This window comes from Sturnira hondurensis, unplaced genomic scaffold (genome assembly GCF_014824575.4).
Source record: "Sturnira hondurensis isolate 20B ecotype Veracruz unplaced genomic scaffold, ASM1482457v3 Scaffold0001509, whole genome shotgun sequence".
Lineage (NCBI taxonomy): Eukaryota > Metazoa > Chordata > Mammalia > Chiroptera > Phyllostomidae > Sturnira > Sturnira hondurensis.
In genome coordinates this window covers 2,897,662-2,924,656 of record NW_028074140.1, presented here as the reverse complement: position 1 = coordinate 2,924,656, position 26,995 = coordinate 2,897,662, and the positions used below count along the sequence as shown (strand labels likewise).

The following is a 26,995-nucleotide window of genomic DNA, read 5'->3' as shown; positions in this document are numbered from 1 at the left end:
TGTCCTTCACCTAATGCTTCTCAACTTTCACTCTTACATTTTTATAAAGTCTTTTTTAAGTATATGTTATTGAATGTGCTACTACAGTTGTCCCATTTTTTTCTCCCCTTTATTCCCCTCTGCCCTGCCCCCCCCACCCACCAGCATTCCCTCCTTAGTTCATGTCCATGTGTACAACCATACATATCAGTTCTTCAGCTTCTACATTTGCTGTACTATTCTTAACCTCCCCCTGTCTCTATTGTACCTATCATTTATGCTTCTTATTCCCTGTACCTTTCCTTCCTTCTGCCCCTCCCCACTGATAACCCTCCATGTGATCTCCATTTCTGTGATTTTGTTTCTGTTCTAGTTGTTTGCTTAGCTCGTTTTTTGTTTCTTTTTTTTCAGGTTCAGTTGTTTATAATTGTGAGTTTGTTGTCATTTAACTGTTCATATTTTTGGTCATCTTCTTTTTCTAAAATATGTCACTTCAACATTTCATATAATAAACACTGGGTGATGATGAACTCCTTTAACTTGACCTTATCTGGGAAGCACTTTAGCTGCCCTTCCATTCTAAATGAAAGTTTTGCTGGAAAGAGCAATCTTGGATGTAGGTTCTTGCCTTTCATGACTTCAAATACTTCTTTCCAGCCCCTTCATGCCTGTAAGTTTTCTTTTGAGAAATCAGCTGATAGTTTTATGGGAAATTCTTTATAGGTAACTGTCTCCTTTTCTCTTGCTGTTTTTAAGATTCTCTCCTGAGCACAGGCCTGTGAACCAGAGGATCGCGGTTCAATTCCCAGTCAGGGCACATGCCTGGGTTGCAGGCTGGTTCCCTGCAGGCCAACTCCCAGCAGGGGACACATGAAAGGCAACCATACATTGATGTTTCTCTCCCTCTCTCCTTCCCCTCTAAAGATACATAAATAAAATCTAAAAAAAAAGATTCTCTCCTTATCTTTCATCTTGGGTAATGTAATGATGATGTGTCTTTGTGTGTTTCTCCTTGGGTCCAACATTTTGGGGGCTCTCTGAGCTTCCTGGACTTCCTGGAAGTCTATTTCCTTTGCCAGACTGGGGAAGTTCTCCTTCAATATTTTTTCAAAAAACCTTTAAATTTCTTGCTCTTCCTCTTCTCCTTCTGGCACCCCTATGATTCAGATATTGGAAAGTTTAAAGTTGTCCTAGAGGTTCCTAAGCTTTTCCTCATTTTTTTGAATTTTTGTTTCTGTATTCTGCTCTGGCTGAATGTTTATTTCTACTTTCTGGTCCAAATCATTGATCTGAGTACTGGTTTCCTTTCCCTTTACTGTTGGTTTCCTGAATATTTTTCTTTATTTCACTTTGCATAGCCTTCACTTTTTCCTCTATTTTGTGACCATACTCAGCCATTTCTGTGAGCATCCTGATTACCAGTGTTTTTAACTCTGGCTATCTCTCATTGCTTCATCCTATTTTTTGGTACTTTGATTTGTTCTTTTATTTGGGTCATATTTCTTTGTCTCTGCAAACCTGTTACGCAGTAAGGGGCAGAGCCTTAGGTATTCACCAGGGTGAGGCAACCCACATTGTTGCATTATGGTACTATCTGTGGGGGTGGGGTCAGAGAGAGGACAATGCTGCTTGCTCAGCTCTTGGCCAGCTTTCAGTCACTTCCCCTGCTACCCACAAGTAAATTAGGCCCTTCTGGTGCTGATTCCCAGGTGGGTGGGTTCGTGCACATTCTAGGACTCTATGGGTTTCTCCAATGAACTCTCCTGTGAGGCTAGGAGTTTCTCCCGCTGCCTCAACCCCCACAGGTGTTTACAGCCAGAGATTTTGAGGCTTTCTTTTCCCTCGCTGGAACCCTGGGCTGTGCAGTCTGTCTCGTTCCCCAGTTGTTCCTTCCAGTTTATCCGTATGCAAATATGGGATCTCGCACAGCTGCCACCTGGCCTGGTCCTCCAGCTGCCTCCTCCCATGAGTCCTCTCCGCCCCAGCTGCCCATCTCCGCAGCCCCTACCAGTCTGAATGAATGTTTCTTCTTTAACTCTTTGGTTGTCAGACTTCCATACAGTTTGATGTTTGGCAGTTCTGGTTATTTTTTGTTTTTAAATTTGCCTTTGTCCGTTAGGTTGTGGGAGGAGGCAAAGAGTATCTACCTACACCTCCATCTTGGCTGGGTAAAGTCTTATAATGAAGTTCTTCAGTGCCACTATATGGCTCTCTCCTGAATTCTCATGTTTTCCCCGTTTCTTCCTTTGGATTATTGACCTTAATTTTGAAACAGGAGTGGTAGGATGCATGTTCCTGGAATTGTTTGCCTTATGACATTGGCATATCAAATATTATGCATAGTTCAAGTATTACTGAGCTTCCAGGTTCCGTCTCGATAAGAGCATCAACATCTTCTAAAACATGTCCTTGGACAGTATGCGTAAAATTGCAAGCATGTGACAACATGTTACCTGTACTTTACATTGCCTAATAAGTAATAACCTGCCACGTGTCATAAATTAGGTAACTACGGCAGTGTACATGACAACCTTAGCTCCACTCATGTCGTCTCCAAACTCATATTTGAACTGGGCTCCTGGGACTATGGACAGATGCACAGTACAGTTGATCAGTCTTAAAAAGAAACCAACATTTGATCAATATTTTACACTATTAAAAGGAAGTCCCTACCTCCTGAAAGGTGATGGGTTAGGCATGTATTTTCTACTGGCCTGCTGCAATAACTGGAAAAAATATCAACTGGAACTAGTCTTTGATACTAGAAGCAAGAAACTATGTTCCCAGAGGCATAGAGGAATAGAAGTGAAGGGATTTTTATTAGGGAAAATCAATAAAATATATTTTACACATAATCTTAAGTCTCAAGCTTTCTCACACTACAGTGAAATTTCCACTATTGTTTGGCTGCTGCCATCTTTTACTTTTATTTTTTAAGTATTTTTTATTGATTATACTATTATGGTTTTCCCAATTTTTCCCCCGTTATCCCCCCTTCCACCCTGCCACCCACTACCCCCCATCATTCCCCGCCCTTAGTTCATGTTCATGGGTTGTACATGTAAGTTCTTTGAGTCCTTTTTTAGCTTTCCCCATCTATTTTATGCCAACTAATTATGCTTCTTCTCCCCCGTACCTTCCCCCCTCCACTGAACTCCCCGTGTGGTGCCCATTCCTCTCATTCTATTCCTGTTCTGTTTAGTTTGTGTTTTCATTGTTTTTCTTTTCTTTTAGGTTCATTTGTTGATAGTTATGTTTGTTGCCCTTTCATTGTACATATTTTTGATCTTCTTTTTCTTAGATAAATCCTTTTAACATTTCATATAATAAGGGCTTGGTGATGACAAACTCCTTCAACTTGACCTTATCTGGGAAGCACTTTATCTGCCCTTCCATTCTAAATGAAAGCTTTGCGGGATAGAGCAATCTTGAATATAGGTTCTTACCTTTCATGACTTGGAATACTTCTTTCCAGCCCCTTCCCACCTATAAGGTTTCTTTTGAGAAATCAGGTGATAGTCTTATGGGAACTCCTTTGTAGGTAACTGTATCCTTTTCTCTTGCTGCTCTTAGGATTTTCTTTTTGTCTTTAATCTTGGGTAACTTAATGAGGATGTGCCTTAGTGTGTTCTTCAATGGATCCAACTTCTTTGAGACACTCTTAGCTTCCTTGACTTCCTGGAAGTCTATTTCCTTTGCCAGATTGGGAATGTTTTCCTTCATTATTTGTTCAAATAAGTTTTCAATTGCTTGCTGTTGCTCTTCTGTTTCTGGCACCCCTATAATTCGGATAGTGGAACGTCCTCAGCCTCTCTTCATTTTTTCAGATTCTTGTTTCTTCGTTCTGACCCAGTTGGATGTTTATTTCTTCCTTTTTTTCCAAATAGTTGCTTTGCATCCTAGTTTCCTTCCTGTCACTGTTGGTTTCCTGAATATTTTGCTTTATTTCATTTTGGATATCTTTCATTTGTTCTTTCATTTTTCAACCAAGTTCAATAAGTTCTGTGAGCATTTTGATTACCAGGGCTTTAAATTCTCCATCGGTTAGGTTGGCAATGTCCTCATCACTTAGTTCTGAGGATTTACTCTGTTCTTTCATTTGGGCCATATTTCTTTGTCTTTCTTTTCTTTGCCTTTCTTTGTAAAGGGGTGGGGCCTTAGGTATTCACCCAGGTGGGGCAACCCTCTTTGCTGCATTACCTGTGGGGGATGGGCCAGAGAGGGAGCAATGCAGCTCACCTGCTCATCTCTGGCACACTTTCCAACAAACTCTGGAGTCAGACTGGAAGTATCTCCCACCGTGGCTACCCCAGCCATAGCCCACAGTCAGCTCTGAGTCTCAGTTTCCCCCTTAAGTCAGTCCCTCCCGCACAATTCCGCGGAGCTTGGCAGTCAGCCCCACCCCTCAGCCACCTCACTGCAATTTTTCTGCGTCACCCACCCCACAGGGTCCACCTTACCGGTCTGGTTGTTCTGGTTGATTTTTTTCTTAATTCCTTGGTTGTTGGAGTTCCATACAGTTTGATTTTCTGATGCTTCTGGTTGTTTATTGATCTTAGATTGGTTGTTATCCTCCTTTTGGTTGTGAGAGGAAGCGAAGGGTTTCTACCTACGCCTCTATCTTGGCCAGAACTCCTTCTGCCATCTTTTAAATAATGTATTCCATTTTACTGTACAATAGCCTGAAGAGGAAACAAATTAGGAAGCTTAGCCCCAAGAATAAGTAAGTTAGGAAGCTGTTTCACAATATCTTTTAAATGTAGGCAAATGTCACTATGTAAAGTAATGCAGTTTACTTGCTCTTTTCTAATTCCTCCCCACTCTAGGAAAGGACTGTCTGCTATTCCCCCACATGTCTCTCCCCCTCCCCTCTCCCCTCCCCTCTGGCTGAGATCATACTGTTGAAGTCTTCATCCAATGCCTTAAAGAACAGGTTTCAGGGCAACTTGAGTGCTTAGCAAATGAGCTGTAAACCTGTGCTGGGGAACACTCGCCTTTACTCGTGCAGTAGAACATGCCTGACCATGGTTCGTTAAAGGTTAAACATAGAACTGCCTTCATGACCAGCAATTCCATCCATAGGTGGAATGAAAAGAATGCCCAAGAATGTCATCCATACCCAAAAGAATGAAAAGCAGGACTCCAGATACTTGTATACCAGTGTTTATAGCAGCATTATTCAGAGTAGCCAGAAGGCAGAAACTCCCCAAATGTTCATCAACAGATGAATGGATAAACAAATGTGCATATAATGGAATAGTATTTAACCATAAAAAGGATGGAGCACTGGTACATGCTATAACTTGGACAAACCTTGAAAACATTATGTTTAGTGAAATAAGCCAGGCCCAGAAGAGATGTTGTCTGGTTCCACTTATGTGATGGAACCACAACAGACAAACTCATAGAGACAGGAAGTAGAATAGAGGTTACCAGGGGGTGGGAGGAGTGGGGAAGGAAGTGTTATTGTTGGATGGTTACAAAGTTTATGTTGGTGATGATAAAAAAACCCCACAAGTTTTGGATATAGATAATGGTGATGGCTACTCACACTGTGAATGTGTTTAATGTCACTGAATTGTACACTTACCAATGGTTAAAATAATATTATGTGTGTTTTACTACAATGAAAAAATTATTTGAGGGCCAAAAAGGTCAGTTCTGGTCTGAATTCTGTAGTGGGGACAGCTTGGAGAGCACCTGAGATTTAAGGAGAGAGCCACTGCCCAGAGTTAGGGGGGAGGGTGACAAGCTCTTCATATTTCTAGCTCATCCTAGCCCTGAGTTGGGGGTGGAGCTAGAGAGAGGATGTGGAGGCTGAAAGATTAATGTTTCCAGGAAGAGCCAGCTATGGACACTGAAGAGCATCACTTCCAAGCTTCCAGGTCACTCAGAGCCTTTCCCACACCACCCAGCTGGGCTCCTCCAGGAGGGGTCAGTGGTCAGGAAGCAAAAAAAAAAAAAAAAAAAACGGGAAAATAGAGAATACTCATGGAATTCTTACATAAACTTTTTTTACTTATTTTTCAAGCGTCACAAGAATTGATTCTGGAGCAAGCAGGCTACAGAACTGTACTTTTGTTTTCTAATGATATAAGCTAGGAAATGGAGAAGGAATAAAACTTTGGGAAGGACAGGCATCTCCAAAATGTGTGAGGTTATTTAGAAGGGGAGGTGTTTTCTTTTAAACCTTTTCCTATCAACACCCATATATAGGTTTATATAAACACTATGGTTGCACAGCCTTTGTAATAATTATTCTTAAGTCTATAATTAAATTTAAAAGAAAAATGAAGACTTGCAGCCCCAGAACATAAAGTTAGTAATTTTTCCCCGACCGTATCATACTCTACTATTGCCACTTGGAATTGTTTTAAAGTCAAGTTTAGGCTTTCAGCAAGTTATTCTTATTATCGAATACTCTGCAACAAATTTGAAAACCACCACCAAGTAAGTTATTCGTTATAAGAAGCGAATGTTTCGAAGAATGCCTGGAACATGGTAGCCCTCCATGAATAAATGGATACTCCAAATGCAAAACTTCGGACAGAACCAGCAAGTCCAAAAGCTCACCAAGAGGCGGGAAGAATAAGTATTCCTTCTATTGGTTGAACGCATAACAAACGTGTGTTAGGAGATTTTGATGAAAGCTTCTCTCTCACAGAACTAGGAAGGGCCAACCAGACAACCACCTCTTACTACCATTGTTACTGAACTACAGTATTGTTTAAGGCCCCCACGAAGTCGTCCTCAACAAGGCAATACCCTGTTTGAATAATTTAGGATGAGTCAGAGGTCGGCCAGCCCACACACCGCGTCCACGTGAGGAGCAGCCTCACTGGGTCGCATCTATTTCCTGCACCTACAGCTGCCTGTTCATTTTTCACCCCCCTCGTTACAGTCCGGGTAGAAGAAAGCCCCCTTTACCAGGAAGCTAAATACGGCGGGTGATGCCTTCTTAGGCAAAGGTTTCACCTGCTTGCCCAATTAGCTTCCTCTCGCAGAAAGACTAGTACAACAGGTTTCCTTTTTCTCTTCCCCCGCCTCCTGGGTTGGGGAACGAGGCTGTCACTTCGCCTCGGCCCTCCCCTTCCCTCCTCCGCGGCCCCGCCACCCTCGCTCGGACCAATCGCGGCCGCTCGAACGAGTCCAGGTTGGCGGCGGGCGGCGCGGGCCGGGCTTGGATGCGCGGCGCGGCGGCGGCGGGCGCAGGGGGCGGGCGCGGGGCGGCTCGCTGGGCCTGCGCCCCCGAGGGAGGCCGAGAGCCGCGGGAGGAGGACCCGGAGGCGGGACGGCAGGCGCGCAAAGGTCTGAAGGTGCCCTGCGGCCGCGGCCCCGATGACCGAACTACAGCAGGATGTGGACGACTCGAAGCCTGCCAAAGTGCTCGGAAAGAGAGACATCAGGGCGGGCTCAGCCCAGTAAGTATTCTCAGCCGGGACGGTCCCGGGCGATGGAAAGCGCGCTCGCTGCCCAAGCCTCTGTGCCAGGGGCTCAGTTTGGGGTGGAGACAGTTCTCTGAACTTTTCCACGGGCAGGCTTCGGGCTTGAACACTTACTGCGGCGCCCGGTCTCTCCCTTTTCTCAGAGTCTGCGGTCGAGAAAAGGCGCAGCTGCATTTCAGAAAGGCGCCTTAGCTTGCAGTCCGGTGGGATGGGAATTATTGGAGCCGAACGTGGGGTTGGTGTTTTGTAATTCCCAGGGGAGGGCTGGGGCACCCATTCAGATCTCTACGCCCTGTCAAGAAACAGAGTGCTGACATTTGTTTCTGTCGTCCTACTTCTTAATGGCGTGTGGGAGGATGCGGTTGTGTTGGGGATGTTGTCTGTTCGTCGGTCTCACAGCGCTGTGTATCCGTCCTTGGATTCAGACCTTGGGGGTGTCTTCCCCCCCAATTCCTTCACTGATTCTTTTTAAAGGAGTGGGAAAGTAGTGGAAAACGTGAAACATGCTTTATCTCCCCCCCTCCCCCCCAAGACTGCCTGCCTGCCTTAGGTTGGGTACTTAACCCAAACTTGTACACTTTTGTTTTTTGAGAGCGAGAGTATAGGAGTGGGGTTGGGGAGCACAATGAATACATAGTAAAACACTTCAAATACTGGGTTGTGACTGTCCTAAAAGATTAATGCCCATAATAGGATTTGCACATTGTTTGATCTATACATTCTTCTGGTTTAAGAAACTTAAAACTCACATTTTGTGGCTCCAGAGATTAGCTTTCTGCAGTGAAGCTTGTGTTCCCCTGTGCGGATTTGTTTCCCTTTTTCTGTGCAGAAGCGTGAGTCTTTCCATGATTGTTATTCCCAAACATTCTTTTAAAAAAGAAAAGAATCTCTCGGTATTTCCTTCTTTGCTATCACCATACCATTAAGTGATGTTGAAATGAGTATCTGAATAAGATAAATATTAAGACATAATTCTAAATAAGTCCAATATTTCTATGGAACCCAACTATTGGGGTACCCAAAATACTTTATTGATGCTAATATAAAAAGATGATAAATTATTTAAGTGAAGATTCAATCTTCATCATTCATCATTTCTGTATTTAATGATTTTTAAAACTCACAGACTGGCTCCACATAAAGATTTGTGTTTATAAAAGCATTCTTGATATGTGTGTCTGTTGATGTTTGGGCTAAAGTTTAGGAGAAATAGCTTTCTTAGCTGCTTTAATTTATTGTTTCAGAGGCTTTGGTCATATTCTTGTCCAGTGCCCACTTCCTTGGCTGCTCGCTCCTTTCCCTTCCAGCATCGTCAATTTAAGCTGATGTTCTTTACTTTTTGTGTACAAATTGATGATGGAGAAAAATTGCCATCAGTATAACCCTCACAAAGATTTTTTCCTCACCCCACAGTAAAAACCTAACTTTATGCTAATAATTCAAGTGTAAGAAAAAGATAAACTCTCTAATGCCATCTATTTCCTTTGCACTTAATCATTCTTTTACACACATAACTTCCTGGAAAAACTATTGTGGATGGTCTTATCGCCATTTCATAGATGTTGGAGGTGACAAGAGTGTTAAGTGGTACAAGCAAGACTGGAAGCAGAACTTTAAACTTATAGTCAGAACTCACCTATAGACAATATTTAGTTGTAGTGACACAAAGTAGAATGACCCAGTGGGCTACCCACAGGCTCCTGAGTTTTGGAATCTTCGTGTTCCTAGTCATCTAGATATTCAGTCAAGGAGATTATTTTAAATGACCGAAAAAATTCCCCTACAGCATTTGGACTAATTCTCTGAACTCAACATGCTTTGGATTTGGGGAACATGTTTTTGCAGATGATAAGCATTAAAGCTCAAGGCCCAAACAGACCCTTTCATTTGGAACTTCCAGTTTCAGCTTCATTTCAGTTCAACAAATAATGGAACGCATATGATTTGTTCAGTAATAGTGGGGACTGCAGCAATGTACATGATATGGAATCTGCCCTTCTGGAACCTCAAGAGCAGTTTTGAGGGGGTTGAGGACAGACACATATGAATATTAATGTACTTGTAGGGACATTGGTAGCCACTGTCACACAGCATACAAACATGATGCTATAAAGTTTGACCCTTAACCATCTTAACCACAGTGAGGATGTTTATCCCATTGGCAGTCTTTGTTAACTTTCTCTTGGTTTACTGGAGATTTTGTTTGTTTTCCCCTACAAACTGGTACTTTCCGGGCCTACTGAAGTCACTCGTGATTCATTGTGAGATTTTAGACACTCTCTTCCTCTAAGCTGTTACACTCTTGCTCTGGCAACAGAAGAGTAAGTTTAAGAGGAAGGTAGATGCATTATCACAGTGATATATTGGTCTGATAATTCCCTATCCAAAATCATTTTTGAGTAGCCAAATTGTTACCCTTAGAAGCCCAGTCTAACTCCTCTGTTTTGAACTTTATAACTTAGGGGAATGGTCCCTAAGCTCAAAATTCTTCAAGTTCAGGTGTCCCAATGGACATTTTCTTCCATGAGTGTTAGAATGGCCTGCTTGTCCCCATTTCCCTGGATCTGTAACTATACCCACATAGGCCTCATCACTTAGAACTTAGCCTCCTGGGTAGTAACCGCCTGCATTTATTGAGAGTGCTTGCTGTATGCTGGGCAGTGTGCTCACCACTTTACATTCATTTTCATACAGAATGAGGTAGATGCCATTATCTGCATTTACCAGTAAGAACACTGAAGCTCTGAGAAGTTAAGCAACTAGGCAGAGACACAGTTAATAAAAAAACAGCTCAAATTTAAGTCCAAGTCTTCTAACTCTAGAGCCCGAACTTGATTACCGAATTGGTACCCCTCCACTGAAGAATCTACAATGACCTTGCATGACCTAATCTAAAACACTAAGCCTCCTCTGCCAAGACTTAACACCCTTAAATATCTGAACAACACAGACCATTTCTGCCTCATTTCCTAATACGAGCCAGCGTGTGCATCTTTTATCGCCAAACAGTCATAGTAGCGTCCCTGTGGGGGACGCTAAGAGGTGGTAATTCAAGAGAAACAACAGGTGAGGACCAAATAAGGTTCCCTTCCTACTTCTCTTCTCACCTCTATTCCTGTGCTCAAGTAGTTCCCTGTCTTCTTCCTCTGTACTTCTATAAATCAACCAAGTTTGCCTTCATTGAAAGCCTTCCCTGATTACTGGACATACTCATCTCTTCCTATCAGTGTTTCTTTGTATAACATGTATGTGGCTGGCCCCATAAAATTTAGCTGTGGTTATTATTACTATCAATTAACAGTTAACATTTATTGAACATTTATCATCTACAAAGTACTGTTGTAAGTTGCTAACATATATCAACTCACACCCTGGTGTAGTGTGTATTGGCTAACTTTCCCGTAAATAGATTGCAATCGTATTTTTCTTTTTTAATTTCTCAGAGGACCCAACAAATAATCACTTTCCACACCATCTGTGGGTGAGCTGGGGAGGCCAAGACCCCGCCCCCCGATAAACTGAGGTGTATCATAGCCTGAAAGCTGTGGCCTGGTATTCATCTCTGTGCTAGAAGTGGAGGCTGTAGATGGACTTCCCGCCGAAGTGCACTTTGAGGTCCCTCTTCTTACTGAGAGCTGATAACTGAGCAGCCTGTTGTCGTTTAAGATTCTAGTTTTTAGCCCTGGCTGGTGTAGCTCAGTGAATTGAGCATGGGCCTGCGACCAGATGATCGCGCTTCTTTTCCCAGTCAGGGCACATGCCTGGGTTGCAGGCCAGTTCCCTGCAGGCCAACTCCTAGCAGGGGACACACGAAAGGCAGCCATACATTGATGTTTCTCTCCCTCTCTCCTTCCCCTCTAAAGATAAATAAATAAATAAAATAAATTTCAAAAATTATTTATTTATTAAATAAATAAATAATTTATTTAATTTATTAAATTAAAAATTTATTTATTAAATAAATAAATAATTTATTTAATTTATTAAATTAAAATTTTATCTATTTATTAAATAAATAAATAATTTATTTATTAAATTAAAATTTTATTTGCTTATTAAATAAATAAATAATTTATTTAATTTATTAAATTAAAATTTTATTTATTTATTAAATAAATAAATTATTTGTTTATTAAATAAATAAATTATTTATTTAATTTATTAAATTAAAAATATATTTATTTATTTATTTATTTATTTATTTATCTTTAGAGGGGAAGGAGAGAGGGAGAGAAACATCCATGTATGGCTGCCTTTCGTGTGTCCCCTGCAGGGAACCGGCCTACAACCCAGGCATGTGCCCTGACTGGGAATCGAACCATGATCCTCTGGTTCGCAGGCTTGTGCTCAATCCACTGAGCTACACCAGCCAGGGCATTATTTCTTAAAGTCTCTTGTGCGTCTGATTTAGTAATAGGCAGATTACTTTTAATGAATTTCAGAAAGTATCTGAAACTAATGCTGATACATTTCTGGGCAAAAGTTATTTTGATTCAGCTTTCAAATAATGAGTTATGTTACATGTAACATACACTTGAAATGCAATGTGAATTTTTAACATATACGTGTGAATAACCTGGGATGTAAGAATTCCAGAAATTTGTTCAACCCCAGACATGGAGAGATAGAAGGTGGACGTGGGCGACATAAACATTTACCTTGGAAGGAAGCTCTCTGGTCTTATCAAGAAGTGATAGTGATTTTAGGGACATTCTTTAACTAGTGAACTCAAGTGAAAATGAATCCCTGCAGTGAAAGCATTTGTTATTCAACCATCCTGTCTGTGTACATAGCACACTGGGGGTTGAAGTTGGGGATGGATCTTGACTTAGAAGCGAGAGGAGCAAAAGCAAATAATTATTAGAGGTTTCTTAGTGCTTGTTTAACTTGGCAAGTTTTGGAAGTGCCATTTAGCAAGAGAATCTCTGTAATATGTATTGTGTGTGTGTTATTTATCTTTCCATTTGTGTGCATTTGTAACAGTTCTTTTTTAATTTTAATTTTCAGGTCACTAACTCTTACAGATTACCCTGTGTACTTTTCAATGGAAAATTTGAGGCAGGAAGAAAACATTATAATATACTTAAAGTATAGAAATTATGTTAACGTAACAATCAATGGAAAAGTTTGAAACAATGGAGAAAAATAAACAGTGTGTTCTGGTTGAAATATTTTGGAAAAATAATTCAATGAACCAAATCAGTTTAGAGTTTAATACTGTAGGAAATTATTGACTTATTAAGGCGGTACATAAAGTTGTAAAGAATGTAGGCTCTAGAAAGTAGGAGTTAAAACCCGACTTTCGTATCTCCTAGAAGTGGGACCCTCCGAGTTACTTAGCCCCTGTCATTCTCAGGTCTGTGAAGGGTAATACTTAGGGCAGCTCTTTCATACAGGCTTGCTTTGAAATTTGAGTGGGAAATTAACAAAGGCACTCTGCCTAGTGCCTGGCATGCCAACTCTCCGTAAACTGTAGCTAAGTTAGTCCTCACTGTTGGGGATCTGGGACTTGTTGTGGGGTGGAGGTGGGAAGCTGCCATAAAGGTAGCTGAACTAAAGAGTCGAAACTCCAAAGGCCTAAACTCCTAACAGTAGCATGCACCAGTGTTCTGTTCTGTGAGCCTTGGTTCCGTCTGTCCAGCCTGAGGGCACTCGTGACAGCATCTGAGTGTCGCCATGACCCCAGCATGGCATCCTGGGTTTTCGTTCATGCCAGAAGGGTCTCATGCCGTCCCTGTGTACTAACCTGTGAGCTTATTTATACTTTATTACACCTGTTATTCAGAACTTTTATCTGTGACCCATTGATCTCCACATCCCCCCAGCACTCAGCTTTTCTCTCATGGCTCCTCATCTTCAAACAGCTGAGTTTTTTCCATTTGCTAAAGTCCAATAGAACCCCCCTTTCAACATCTTTTAATTTTTTAAGTGCTCATTTTTAGGACTAAACACATTTGGAAATCACATAAAGCGAAGGTACTGGAGAGAGACTCCTCCACAGCCTCTTTAACGACTGCTCTTTCTTCTTAAAGAAGAAGTATTGTTTATTGAGAAGAAGCTCAAGTTTATTTATCCTTAGAAGAGAAGCAAAGCCAAGTTCAGCTGCGTTCGCTGAGACAAACTAATGCAGTATATGCACTCCCTCATCGGTCTCTCTGTGTGTGCCATGGGTTCCCACACTCATAGGGGGACATGATGTCTAAAGATACAGATTATTATATGCAGGTTTATTGGGACATGTTTTATGTATCATAGAACTTTTTTTTTATTTATTTATCTTTAGAGGGGAAGGAGAGAGGGAGAGAAACATTAATGTATGGTTGCCTTTTGTGCGTCCCCTACTGGGAGTTAGCCTGCTGGGAACTGGACTACAACCCAGGCATGTGCCCTGACTGGGAATCGAACCGCGATCCTCTGGTTTGCAGGCCCGCGCTCAATCCACTGAGCTACACCAGCCAGGGCTGTATCATAGAACTTTTGTTGATGTGTTATAACAGTCAGTGTGATCTGCTCTGTCCTGGCAGGTGCTGGTCCTCTCCGTCCCCCTGGCTGTTCTGTGTCCTGTCAGCAACGTTTCGTGCCCTGGGGAGGGTGCTCGACCGGCCTCTTCTCCTAGGATGGAGGCAGTGACCGTGTGCACGCAAGGCGCTGGGTTCTCAAAGCCTGTGTCTGTCAGGTGTCTGATTATATCCATTGTGTGTTATTCGCTAGAGTCTTCAGATTATGCCTTCCAGGCACAATGGGTTCAAAACTACAAAGAACCTCAGAAAAATGCTAATTCTTCTGTCTTTTACTGTTCAGGATTGTTATCTCAAAACAGTTACCTCGAAATCCCAGAGATTACTTTGAAACCCCCAGTGTGTAGCACCGTAAAGAAGTGTATTACAAACTGAGTGAGAAACTAGTTCATCATGACAACTGTCATCACCACTGTAATGTTTCTATAACTCATTGGGAAACAGCTCCTCGCTTGATTCTGACAACTTAAATATTGTGCTGGGTGCTTTGTGCAACTAGTGTGGTGCCCTGTGAGCTGTCAGGGCTGTATTTCTTTCCTTCCCTCTCTCCCTTCCTCTCTTAATAATAAAGTTCTGTAGGACTAGTTTTGACATGAAGTTGGTAGATTTCTTATGCTTTTCCTTGATTTTTTTTTTTAAGATTTTATTTATCTTTAGAGGGGAAGGAGAGAGGGAGAGAAACGTCAATGTGTGGTTGCCTTTTGTGCGTCCCTGCTGGTAGTTAGCCTGCAAGGAACCGGCCTGCAACCCAGGCATGTGCCCTGACTGGGAATCGAACCTCGATCGTCTGGTTCGCAGGCCCGCACTCAATCCACTGAGCTACGCCAGCCAGGGCTGCTTTTCCTTGATTTCATAAGAACCTTTTCTGAAAGTTTTACCAAAAAATCCTATTTTCTTCTGAACTCCAGTTCTAAAATCGGAAAATATCAGACGCATGAGAGAATACAGCCATATGAGCTAGAAGAAAGGCAGTATTTAACAACTGATACTGGCCAGAGAAGTTTGCTCATGTTCCCAATTTGAAGTTACTAAGTAGTTGTGTGGCGCGTCATGCTGAGGGTCGGCAATCACGGAGATGAAGAAGATGAGGCCTTTGCCCGTAGGAAAATAGAGTAGAGGAAAGGAATACATTGTTTTGAGATTTGACCCTCTTTCAAAGGGAAGGGAAGGTAGTTCCAGAAACCCTATCAAAGCTCAGACAAGATGAGGTAATAGTGCTCTGCGCTACAGACAGTGTTGAAAGTGCTTTTACGTGTATACACGTAACAGGATAGGTGTTGTTACCACATTTTATGCAGGACAGAAACACAGTGACCAGCCCAAGGTCATACCAGCTGCTGAAGTGTTGAGCCTCCTAAAAGCATTCACATACAACCTCACTAGATTTAGGATGCAGGGGTGCAAAGGGGCTCCCATGAAGTGTCCTTGCATTTCTGAGTAGATCTCTTAACTTGTGTAGGTCAGTTGTTGTTTTTTTTTTAACTGTAACACTAAGACTCATTTCCAGCCTACTGTTCTAGCATTGAAAGGATTCCTCATGTTCTGTAGAGGACAGGGCTGCAAAAGTACCTCTACCTGTCACCCGGCTCTGGCACTTTCGCTGTGTACTGTCAGACACAGGTGCCTCTCTATTCATCTGTGCTCAGACCTGACCGGAGGAAACGTAATTGTTTCCATTGCAGCTTTACGCAGTGATTGCCGCAGCAGTCACTCATAACCTCCAGTTTTTAAAAACAGAAGTACAGAGCATTTTGCACAAGGACAGTGTTTTGAAATGTCACTGACTTGTTTCAAAAACATGTGAATGTTGTCTCTCAAGTAGTCCCTGAACAAGCCCAAGAACCTTCCCAAAAATACTGCAGCTATGCAAAATCTGTTTGAAATTCTTGTGGAGTTACTTCAAAGCCTGGAGCCCATTCTTTGAATAGTCTTGAGGTTGCCAAACCCTCTGCCTTTGAGAACTAATTCAGTTTTGGAAACAGCCTGAAGCCAACTTCGGTGAATAAGGTGGATAAGAACTGTTTAAATACCTTTCACCACTCTGGATTCTTGATCAAACACAAGATATGATCATAAGACACATGATCACATGCAAGACAGCTTAGCACAGCAGTGTTTCTGGCACCACTTACATGTCGATGTACGTACTTCCGCACTTAGTTTGTTACTTTGTAACCTCACTGTGAAAAGAGTAAAATGTAATGGTTATTATTCTACCCCCAAGTCATTTTTTAGTGTTTATAATATACCTAGGTAGGGTTGAGCATATCATATTTTGAGGATGCAAATGTCATACATGGTATGACATCTTTTTCTGGAGATGTACACCCTGTGTACTATGGGAAACGATTTTTGAAAAAAAATTCCATGAATGTAGACAGTGAGGGTTCAGCCATCACAATCTTCTTATACTGTCTCCCACTTCATTACAAAAGGTGGGAGTGCGTTTACCAATTACATTTTCCAGGTCGCTCTCCATATCACAGTTGTTCCATTGTGTGCAAGGCCCTCCTCCTGACTTCCCCCACGTGGTAGCTGCTAACTACCAGAGTGAAACTTTCCATGTTTGTCTGAGTGCCACCTGCTAGTTAATCTCACGGAGGTGAGTGGTCTCCCACTGGTACGTCCCTGAGCAAGCAGGCTTGCTCAAGCAGATTTTTCTGTCCCCTGTTCTTCACTTTGGGTCAGAATGGAGTTATTCAGCGTTTTTATCTGAGATCTGATTTTAATACTGCATTGTTCCATGAATCTTACGTGGCATGCCTCCACCCGTCTGCATTCCACAATTCACAAGCATTTCCCCATTGCTTACACTGTGCTGGGAAGACCAGGCAAAGAGATGGGAGCCACGCCCTTCGGGAGCTGCCAGGGTCAGGGGAAGAGCAGGACACACACGCTCACATCTAATAGCACACATCTAATACCGTGGGATGAGAATTTCTCAGTAGTTATCAGCTGCTAAGGGAACAGAGATGTAGCGGGGGTTTTTTTCCCTTGAGGTGAACTAAGCTAAGAGGGGATGCTTGGAGTGAGGTGGATGAGTAAGAAAGAATTTGGCCTTAGCTGGCCGGAGGAAATCACTCCAGGCCAGGGAAGAACGAGGACGGGATGCCTGAAAGTTCCTATTTGCATGTCTGATCACCACGCAGGGGTCTCCTGTGGCCAGACTGGGTGGGGCGGGGGGCTCGCAGCAGGAGCAGAGTGGGGAGGACCGGGGCCCCCACTCAGAATTCTCCTCCTTGCTGCGTTCTCTTCGCTTCACTTCCGGCTTTGGCGCTACTCCTCGGTCTTTGAACTTCAGGGAAACCGTTCAGTCTGGTCTTCAGTTTCCTCCCCTGTAAAAAGAGAGGGCTGACTGACCTGATTTGTTAGATCCCTTCCAGCCTGAAGAGTACGAGTCTTTGAAGAAACTGCCCTAGTTCTCTGCAGTCCTCTGTAGCCTTTGTGTAAAGAATTCTATCAGACTGAACCAACTGAGGAAAGCGTTTTGAATATGAATGGAATCCTTTCTTTCTTACTTGCTTTGGCCTCTTTTACTTTTTTTCTTTTATTTCTTTCCCTGGGTAAGTCTATACCTGGTTAAGGCAGGATTGCCGCTGGAACATACCTCAACTCTCCTCTTCTGCACGTGCAGATACGCGTCGGCATTCGTGCTGCGTTCGGACAGCCCTGCTTTGGACGCAGGTGACAGGCCCACTGCGCCTCTGGACCAGGCACAGTAGAAATGTCTGATCAAGTAGCAATGCACAGCCTATAACGCAAACGGGGACCAGACTCATTAACAGCAGAATTGCAGGTTTCTCTGCTGTAGTTCAGGTCTGAAAATAATCATATATTGCACCTGAATACGGAATACAATTGAAGATTAACAAGCCTTTTTCCTCAGGAATGAAGTCAGGTGTACTAGCATACCACTTCGATTTAATAATTGTTATAGCATTTAAAAAACACTTTACGTTCTTTAAAATCCTTTTATTTATATCAGCAGTTGAATTTACCACACATTGTTTGAGGACCTACTATTGTTAGGCACTGTGCTTTCCATTATAAGGATATTAGGATGTACTAGACATCGGAGCAGATTTCACTATAATTTGAGCAATATCTTAACATGACATTCAATATGATTTTTAATTTGTTGTGATAAATAAGAACATGTACAGGCATTTTTTTAAAATGTCAGTGATTGCCTTCAAGGGCTTTTTAAAAAGATTTTATTTATTTATTTTCAGAGAGAAGGGAAGGAAGGGGAAAGAGAGGGGGAGAAAAACATTGATATGAGAGAACCCTCAGTTGACTGGCTGCCTTTTGCGCACCCAGGACCTGGGGCCTGGCCCGCAAGCCAGGCACGCGCCCTGACTGGGACTCAAACCAGCAACTTTTCGGTTCACAGGCCAGCACTCAGTCCACTGAGCCACACCAGCCAGGCTGTATGAGCATTTTTAAGAGAATAGTGGAGGAAAAATTAGGCCACTGTAGGATCGAGTGAGGACTTCTTAGAAGAAATGATAATACCTACATCTTGAAGGGGGAATAGGAGTTAGCCTCCCCTCCCTGTAGAGAGAGAGAGAGAGAGAGTGAGTGTGTGTGTGTGTGAGAGAGAGGGGGGGGATGGAGAGGAGAGAAAGAATGTTCTATCCAGAAATAATAGCCTAAATGAAGTGATGAGAAACAGCCTGGTGACTGTGGAGAAGTAATATCACTAGAAGGTAAAACGTATAGTACGGACTGCCAATACATTGAGGTAGGAGCAGTAGGTTGAAGGAAGGTCACAGAATTACCTTTTATGCCTTGAGAAGGAGCTTGGACTTACCTATAAGAAATAGGAATCCGCTGGAGGGTTTAACCCAGGAATATGATGGTCAGGTTTGAGTTTTTTACAAATGACTGCAGTAACAAGGTTTACCATAGATTTTTTTTTAGAACAAAATAGGAAGCAGGGGTTAGCTCTCTCTGAAACAATACAGATGAGATTGTTTTCGTAAGAAAAATGAGGAAGAGTAGTTTTGAGAATGTCAAGGGAATAAAAGTAGAGTGATGAACTGGATTGATGGAGAGCGAGCGGAAACTAGAATGACTGCATCTCTCTCTCCAGGAAGGCTGTGTGGATTGTGATACCGTTGATAAATCGTGGAACATAGGAGAAGAAGGAGATTTTGGCATTGAAATGATGAGTTCCCTTTTTTAAAAGTCGAAATTGGTACGAAGTCTGTGCTGCAATAAGAAATATATTTGGTCTTTGTCCCCAGTTTCTGGTAGGGAGTTCCTAAAATTGTAATTTCCTGAGTGATTAGATTGGTGGGGGGGGGGTTTTCCTCATAAGTAGCTGCTTTTAATCACACCTGAGTTTATGCTAATGAGGTGATTGAGGGTGTGGCTCCTATGGAGCCTCAGGAAAGGCCAAGTGTCTGGAGGCTGGGAGCTTTCAGCCCCATCCCTAACTTCCTGGGAGGGTGGGTGGCCTGCCAACTAAGGGCTATAAAAACGCAAGAACAGCAAGATTTGATGAGGTTGCAGACTGGTAAACAAAGGAAAGTGCTAGGAGGATAATGAGCCCTGAGAGGGAGTGAAAACTTCACAAGTCCACCTACCTTGCCCTGTGTGTCTCTTTCATCTGGCTACTCTTGGGTTGTAGCCTTTATAATAAACTGGTAGATGTAAGTTGAGCATTTCCATGAAGTGAGTAACTAGCAAATTATAGGGGGTCGTGGGGACTTCTGACTTATAGTCTGTTGGCCTGGGACTTGCAGCTGGTGTCTGAAGTGGGGAGAGTCCTGCGGGCCTGAGCCCTGAACCTGTGAGATCTGCACCAACTCCGGGTAGTTGGTATCAGGAGTGAGGTGAAGGGAAGGAAAGGAAAGGGAATTGTTGGACACCCAGTTGGCGTCTGAAGAATTAGAGAACTGGTTGCTGAGACCAGAAAACACCCCAGAAGGTCAGAGCAAGGAGATAGATTTGGGACTTGTCAGCATATAGGTTAATCATGTAAGTAAAATCATGAGAGTGGGTGGAATTTTCCAATGCAGAGAAGGGTAGAGGACCAAAGAGAGAGCTTACGAGTGATCCTATGTTGGGATGCAGGTCAAGAAAAGAAGCCACAAAGATAGAGAACAAACAGCACAGCAGAAAACAAAACAAAATTAAACAAAATGAAATAGAAACCTGAAAAAACAAATAAGGGAAGGAGAATCTTGAGAATGTCGACAGTGGCAGGTTCCACCAATAGTGGCACGGAGAACTCCAGTGCCCTTAGCATTTAGTGATACGGAGATTAACAGTGAACTTGTCAGAAAAAGTTCAGTGGAGCAATGGGAATAGAGGCCAGACTCTCCTGGACTAGGTCAGTGGGAAATGAGGAAGCAGACCCAGTATGGGTGGACCATGGCTTCAAGAGATTTGGCTAAGAAGTAAAAGGAGAGGATGGTAACTAGAAGAAATGAAGTCACAGGAAGTCTTGCTGTTTGGATTAGAGAGCCATGTTAGCCTGGACATAAACTAGGGGGGAAAGCCCGGTAAGAGGGAAAAGATAAAGATGTAACACCAAGGTGGAATAACTGAACAAGCCCAGAGGTACCAAAAAAGGGGCTTGAACTCCAAAAAGAAAGAGACGTCTTTCTGAAACTACCAGAATATACAGATGCAAGAGATGCAGACGTAGGTAATCGTAGGACAGGGGAAGAGGTGGCTGCCATTGTGTGAATGCTTCAACTTCTGATTTTCTTAGGGAAGCTGTCACCTGGCCCCTTTCATCCAGAAGGGTGGGTTGTGTTTGCATAGCAGTTTGGGAAGTGTGGGGAGGAAAAACTTTTCCTGTACCCTTCTAGGTTCTGGCGTTGTCTAGTAATTAAATAGACATGAGACAGATACAACAGGAGAAAATCAAGGAAACAGATGTTTGGAGTGTTCCCGTTGCACTGGCTGTTTCTCAAGTAACTTAAAGTAACCAACACACCACCTGGGCATATTTGGGGACAGTCTGCCCCAATCTCCATCAGGAGCATGGAGGGTGTTAGGGATACAAGTTGAAGGAGTAGGAGGGGAAGATGTACGGGGAATGCTGAGAGCCCAGTTGATGGCAAAAGCACCAGTCCCAATAAGGGCTAATTTGTCCCCAAAACAATGCTGAGAATCCAGGGATTAAAAAGTTACAAAGGCTAATTTTGAGCTGACCCTGTCTGTGGTGTTTATGCTCAGTGCAGAAAGACCAGCGTAAGTGGAAATTGGAGGTGATCAATCACATATATGGCCTGAGCTGCTTCAGGAAGCCAGTCCAGAGGGATTGATAGACTAGGAGAACATGGGACTATCAAGGACTGTTGTCTGTCTCTGGGGCCAAAAGCACACGTGGTGAGTGGTGAGGGTGGGAACTGGGAGGATAGAAGATTAGAGGCGGACAGTGGGAGGCTGGAGATGTACCGATGGAGGATTTCTGAACGCAGCAACTTGGGCCATGACGAAAGCCAGGCACTGAGTATGCTATGGGGGAAGTGAAAGTAAGGGTCGCTGGAGTTATGCCAAGTTGTTGGATGTCACCCCATGGGCACTGAAGGATCCAGGTATCAGAGTTCTCAAGAAAGAGCAAATGGCCAGTATGTTAGAAGATGAAGGCAATAAGGAACATTAAATGCAGCCAGGTCCAGTCACACACAGGAAGTTGTGCTTTCTATCTGCTGAGTACAGGTGAAAATTGATTTTTTTAAGCTCAGGTGATTTAATACAAAAACAGTTAGAAGTAAGAGTATTCAATAAGGTGACTGATTCCCAGAAATAAATTTTAAATCAATTGCCTTTTCTTACCAGAAATAACAAATTAAAAAATATTAAATTGGAGGAAAAGGTACAGACAAGCAACAAAAATATAAAATACTCAGAAATAAATTTAATAGGACTTAAAGTAAAATAATACACCTACTAAAAACACAACCTAAATGGAGAGTTTTACCTTCTTTAAAAGAAAAACACGATAATGTAAAGATAGCTGTGTATGTTAAATTCGTAAGTTCAGTGCAACTAAACAAATCTCAGTGACTTTAAGAAAGCATTACAAAGTGAGTCTAAAATTCTTTGGAAAGAATAAGCATATAAGAATATCTAGGCTAAATCTAAATGACAGAAGATAGACTCATGATGTATTCTTAAATTATAGGGTTCAAATTTAGCACATTAACCTCTAATCTCATTTTCAGCCACTTTCTTTACCTGAGTGTTTACATCAGTATAATTTTGAAACCTATCCCAAACCCTATTTACTTACTTATTTTTAAATTATTTTATTTATTTAAAGATTTTATTTATTTTTAGACAGAGGGTAAGGGAGGGAGAAAGAGAGGGAGAGAAACATCAATGTTTGGTTGCCTCTCATACACCCACAACTGGGGACCTGTCCCACAACCAAGGCATGTGCCCTGACTGGGAATTGAACTGGTGACCCTTTGGTTCTCAGGCCAGCTTTCAATACACTGAGCCACACCAGTGAGGGTCAAAACCCTATGTAAAATGCATTATTTAAGGTGTATTCAAATTAATGCATTATAAAACTTACAGATTTTTGGGGGGTGAGCCTTCTGCTTAAACCCCCTCCCTAAACATTTACTTGAAATCCACCCTAGTTTAAAATATTGTGCATAACTGGTGTCTCAAACTTGTGTCCCTTTTTCTTTTTCTCTTTCTCTTTTTAAAAGAAGTTTTAAATAAATTAATATCTAGGATTAGAGGAAGCCCCTCATAGTAACGTTGACAACTGTAGATCTTTGTAACAAATAAAACAAAAATCACCAGTAATTATACCTCCCAAAGAAAACTCAAAAGTCATTTGTATTTTGATTTTGGATAGTGCATTTAACTAATATAGACATGTCATTCCAGGAGGTAGCATTATATAGTCATCATTAAGGGGGATTGTTCTTCCAGACATGCTAATTTGTGCTGATAAATTTACCACTCTCTCCCAAGCCTTCTTTATAAAATTGCTGGGTGAAAGAAATAAAAGTAATTGATTGGCTTCCCAGTGGACCCAATTTTCTTGGCTTGGTTCATACTCAGCTCAGTAGTTCCAAGACTTCAGTGGGTATAAGCCTCAGGTCTTATAAGGGTCTGATACAGGGCAAAGAATGGGCATTTTTACTGGCTCCTCTTCCCAAGCCCCCAGGTGGTTCTGTCTGGTAGAGAAGGTCCTTGGGCCTCACTTTGAGAACCACTGATTTAGGGAGTTCACAAACCGATCTTACTAGAAACTGTGTGGCACAAACACACCTCAATGGCCATCTTGAAGGAGAAAAAAGTTCTTTAGCCTTATTGTATTCTCAGTCCTGGTTCAGGTCAGCCTATGTATTTGTGTCCTGAGCCAGAGCCCCTCCGGGCAAAACCTTGAGCCTACTGAGCCCTCTCACACCCTCTTTCACAAGTCCTCTCCTCCTCTGTCTCCAGGGTCACCCTTTACCCAGGTAACCTACTACTGTCCCAGGGCCATGTTGACATAGTCGAGGGCTTACCTATATAGTATCTTTGCTGTCTTCTTCAGCGGTGATGGAAAGATGCCACCAGGGACTTCATGCATTTGTGTTGTTAACATTCAGATCAGTAAAAGATACAGATGCCTTCCAATACCTTCATCCCCAGTCCTGGCTTAACCTTTTCACAAGACTATTTATTCCAAAGGAACAGACATGGAACACATTGGGGTGGGGGACTGGGGGGCCTCCAGGGCTCGTGGTAAGGGAAATCAGGAATCCTACAAAATAGGCGTCTTACCCATTATCTCCTACTATTGAGCAAACCATACTAATCAGATAGCTTTAAAATAATAGCTGGCCTTACAGCTTAGAAAAGTCCTTTTCTTAGTGGCTATTCTAAGGTAATCTGCATGTTTGGTATCTCAAGCCATTCAAGGACAGGGTAGGAATTATTGTAAGATCCTTTTCTTGTGAACAGAATTCTGTAGGTTTTTGTTCTATGAATTGGCAAGGACGTCTTGCATAGGTAAAGAGCAGGTACCAGTTGTGCCATATATTTATGACTGACAAATTCTAAAAATCTCATCTTTTGAGAGAGCTCATTTTTGCACCTAGAACTTTGTATTTTGTCTCAAACCCGCATACAGCTTGCTTTTTAGAATGGTGCAGAATTGTCAGTTTCCATGCTCACAAGGTCTGACTTAATGCTGTGACTTCTCAAAGGCAACTGCACTTGTCTGTGGGAAGCCGAGACCACCTGAGTGCCAGTGCAGACCAGACTTTGATGACACAAAGCACTGATGGGCCAGAAGCAATAGGCGGCTGAGCTGTCATGTCACATCACTCCCTGTGTCTGCTGCTGCTCTGGTTTCTGCCCAGACTCTCCCTTGGGTGTGAGCTGGAGAGATTGGAGCCGAGCAGCTGCGCTGGGAGGTACAGGCAGGAGGCGTATGGCTCCGTCATCCCGGCGAGAGTTGTGGGCACTCATCCATTTGGATACCCTCTGCTCACAATTGCAACCAGCTTCCTGTTGACCCATGTAGTTGCGAATCTCTTTTCCTTCATCCCCAAGAAAACTTAATCTGGCCCAGGAATTGAGATTGGCCTGGGAATGGCATGTCTGTTTCCTCCTCAGACCTCTGCTCACAGTAGCCAGAACAGCCAGGCTCCCAAATAAAAGGAAATGGAGATACCAAGGTACGTACCTCCCGTTGCCAAGCTGGCCACAGCCAGGTAAACGAATGCAGGAACGTGACCTCTCCCGCGTCCCATACTGCACACTCCAGTATCCAATAATGTGCCTAGAGATGATTCAGTCCACTTTAATCCTAAACACTGGAGAGGAGAACAGGGATTTTTTTTGTATTCTTTTAAATTTTTAGCCAAGACTACTATAATAAAAGACAAATTAATAAGAGAAAAACAAACAAGTTTATTAGCATATATACCTGGTGCATACATGGGAGATACCCAGGGAAAAAATGAGTACTTCCCAGATGCCATTGGGATGAAATATTATCTTACAAGGAGAACGAAGGTGGATGTCGGCCTTTCAGGGAAAGGTAAATGACTTTCAGGAAAGATGAGGGCCCGTAGACTAGATGGGAGGTCTGACAGTTCGCAATCAAGTTTGTCTGGTTGTGGTGTGGCCTTCTGGGCTCCTGTCCTTGATGAGTCAGTCCTCTCTGCTTGATGAGACTCTCAGGGAGGAATTTAGACAGTTCGTCTCCTTCTGGAGGCTCTGTCCTCAGGCAGATCAAGGAAGTTCATAGAAAGCCTTTCCCTGTGTTTACTGTTCAAGTGCCTGCAGCTCAAAATAACCGATGTACCCAAGTGGCATCGCTGGGGGTGGCACGTCCGGCTACTCGTCAACAATAACGCATAATGCTAATACCTTCCCTGAAGAACTGCTAGATTTCACTTATGTTTCAACTCAGCTACAATTGCTAATCCTTTTCAGGTTTGAAATTGGTATTGTGTTTGTGTGTTGACGGCTCCTTCTAAAAAACAGAAGAAGCTTTATCTTCTAGAGCTACATGCTGCAGTCATTAAAGGCATAAAGATAACTGCAGGGATTTGCTTCTAACCCAGTAGGAGGTGGGAGGAGTGGGCAGGAATGCAGATGAAATGAGGCTGGCCCTGAGCATGTAATCATTCTCCCTTGCATATGTCATAAAATTATCATAGATAGTGGTTGGACATTTTTCAAATCACTTGTGAAAATATGTGGGTACCTTTCATTACTCAGTCGGCTGTGGTGTTAAGTATTCATTCCCCCAGAGTGGACCAGTCTGAGTTTCCCTGATGAAATCTGTGGCTGATCCAACACTGCCACGGGTCCTCTGCTCAGCAGCACTCAGAGTCACGGGCCACAGAGGAAAAGCATATGTCCCCTCAGCTCCTCCACCCAACATTTTGTAAAGGAAAAAAAAGCGGGGATGTGTGTTCCGAACCCAGGTCTCACGTGACGGAGAGCAGCCCTGCCCACTGCAGCCCTGTAACACGGGCTGTGGGAGGCAGGCCCTGCTGTGGAGGTGAGAGAGCAGGGCTCTCATTAAGACACTGAAATATGATAAACATCCCTTGTGAAGAGGCCACTCCCAGAAACTGTGCATTGGGCTGCTCTGACGAAGACAGATTATAGACTAGAGTCTTCTCCTTAAGCGTTACCCATGTCGTTTCAGAGATGAAAAACAAGAAAAGCAATCCTGCGTTCTTCCAGTGTCTTGGAATCTAGAATATCTAAGCGTTGCCCTTTGAACCCTCAACAAAGTAAAGGCAGCTAAGGCACGACGCTCCCACCCAGCATGAACAAGTTGCTCACTGGGCCCTACTAAGGCAGACTCCACTACCTTTCACCCACTTTTGCAGAAAGAAGCAATAAAGCTTCCTCGAAAAAAATGTTTCTTTTTTACCCATAACCTGTGCGGGATGGATATGTCAGATCTTTGTCTGGGAGAATTGGAAGGGTGAGCCACTGCCCTGTTAAAACTGCCCCTGACCAGCTCAATCTGGGTTTGCCAGAACACCATCCAACCCCCAGTGGAAAACTTCTCTGGCCTTTCCCATGCCAGTCTTCCCAAGTTCAAGAATTTCCAGCACAGTACATCCCTTCCTGTTGCTATTTATACTGTCTGGTGTAGCCAAAAAGGGCTCTGGGCTGGAAATCAGAGTGGTCTCTGGTGCTGGTCTAGGGCAGGCGGGGACTTACGGGAGGTGAGGGGAGCACCTTCCTCCCTGGAGATACGGACTCATTACCGGGCCCAGACCTTGCCCTCCAGGGCCTTGTGGTCTAAGGAGGGGAAAGGCAGGTAGATGGTGGCCCATGTGTCCTTTTAAAGCAGACCCCGTGTTAACATGTACAGTTGCCATGGACACCATACCTTAGAAGGTACTGAGCAGGAACTTCACAAAAAAGGAGGGTCAGTCCTCAGGGCACAAAAGAGGTTGGGGAAGGCTTCCTGCAGGAGGAGGCCCAGCCAGAGCTGAGCCTCGGGAGGTGAGCAGTGCTGGCCAGGGCCCGGGGACAGGTCTTGGGCAGCCCAAGCGCAGGGCTGGAAACATGGCAGGAGTGAAAAAGCCAGCAGGGGAGGTTCCAGCT

The 26,995-nt window shown here is 43.1% G+C and overlaps 1 protein-coding gene and 1 long non-coding RNA gene across 4 annotated transcripts in view; one reads left to right on the top strand and one right to left on the bottom strand.

Annotated features, from left to right (window-relative positions):
* LOC118975013 (uncharacterized) overlaps positions 1-4,454 on the bottom strand; it is a 49,165-nt gene extending 44,711 nt beyond the window's left edge. The window contains exon 1 of the long non-coding RNA XR_005063994.1: positions 4,440-4,454. This is a non-coding gene — a long non-coding RNA (uncharacterized LOC118975013). The remainder of the gene's footprint in view (positions 1-4,439) is intronic.
* The window catches only part of GRAMD2B (GRAM domain containing 2B), a 120,863-nt gene that overhangs the window by 51,967 nt on the left and 41,901 nt on the right, over positions 1-26,995 (top strand). The window contains exon 1 of one of the 3 annotated variants that reach the window (XM_037028621.1): positions 7,199-7,400. The exons of the other annotated variants lie outside the window; for them this stretch is intronic. Within the exon in view, the coding sequence (XP_036884516.1) occupies positions 7,318-7,400 (83 nt within the window). The 5' untranslated portion in view covers positions 7,199-7,317. Of the gene's footprint in view, positions 1-7,198; positions 7,401-26,995 lie in introns of those variants that run through there. 3 annotated transcript variants of the gene reach the window in all.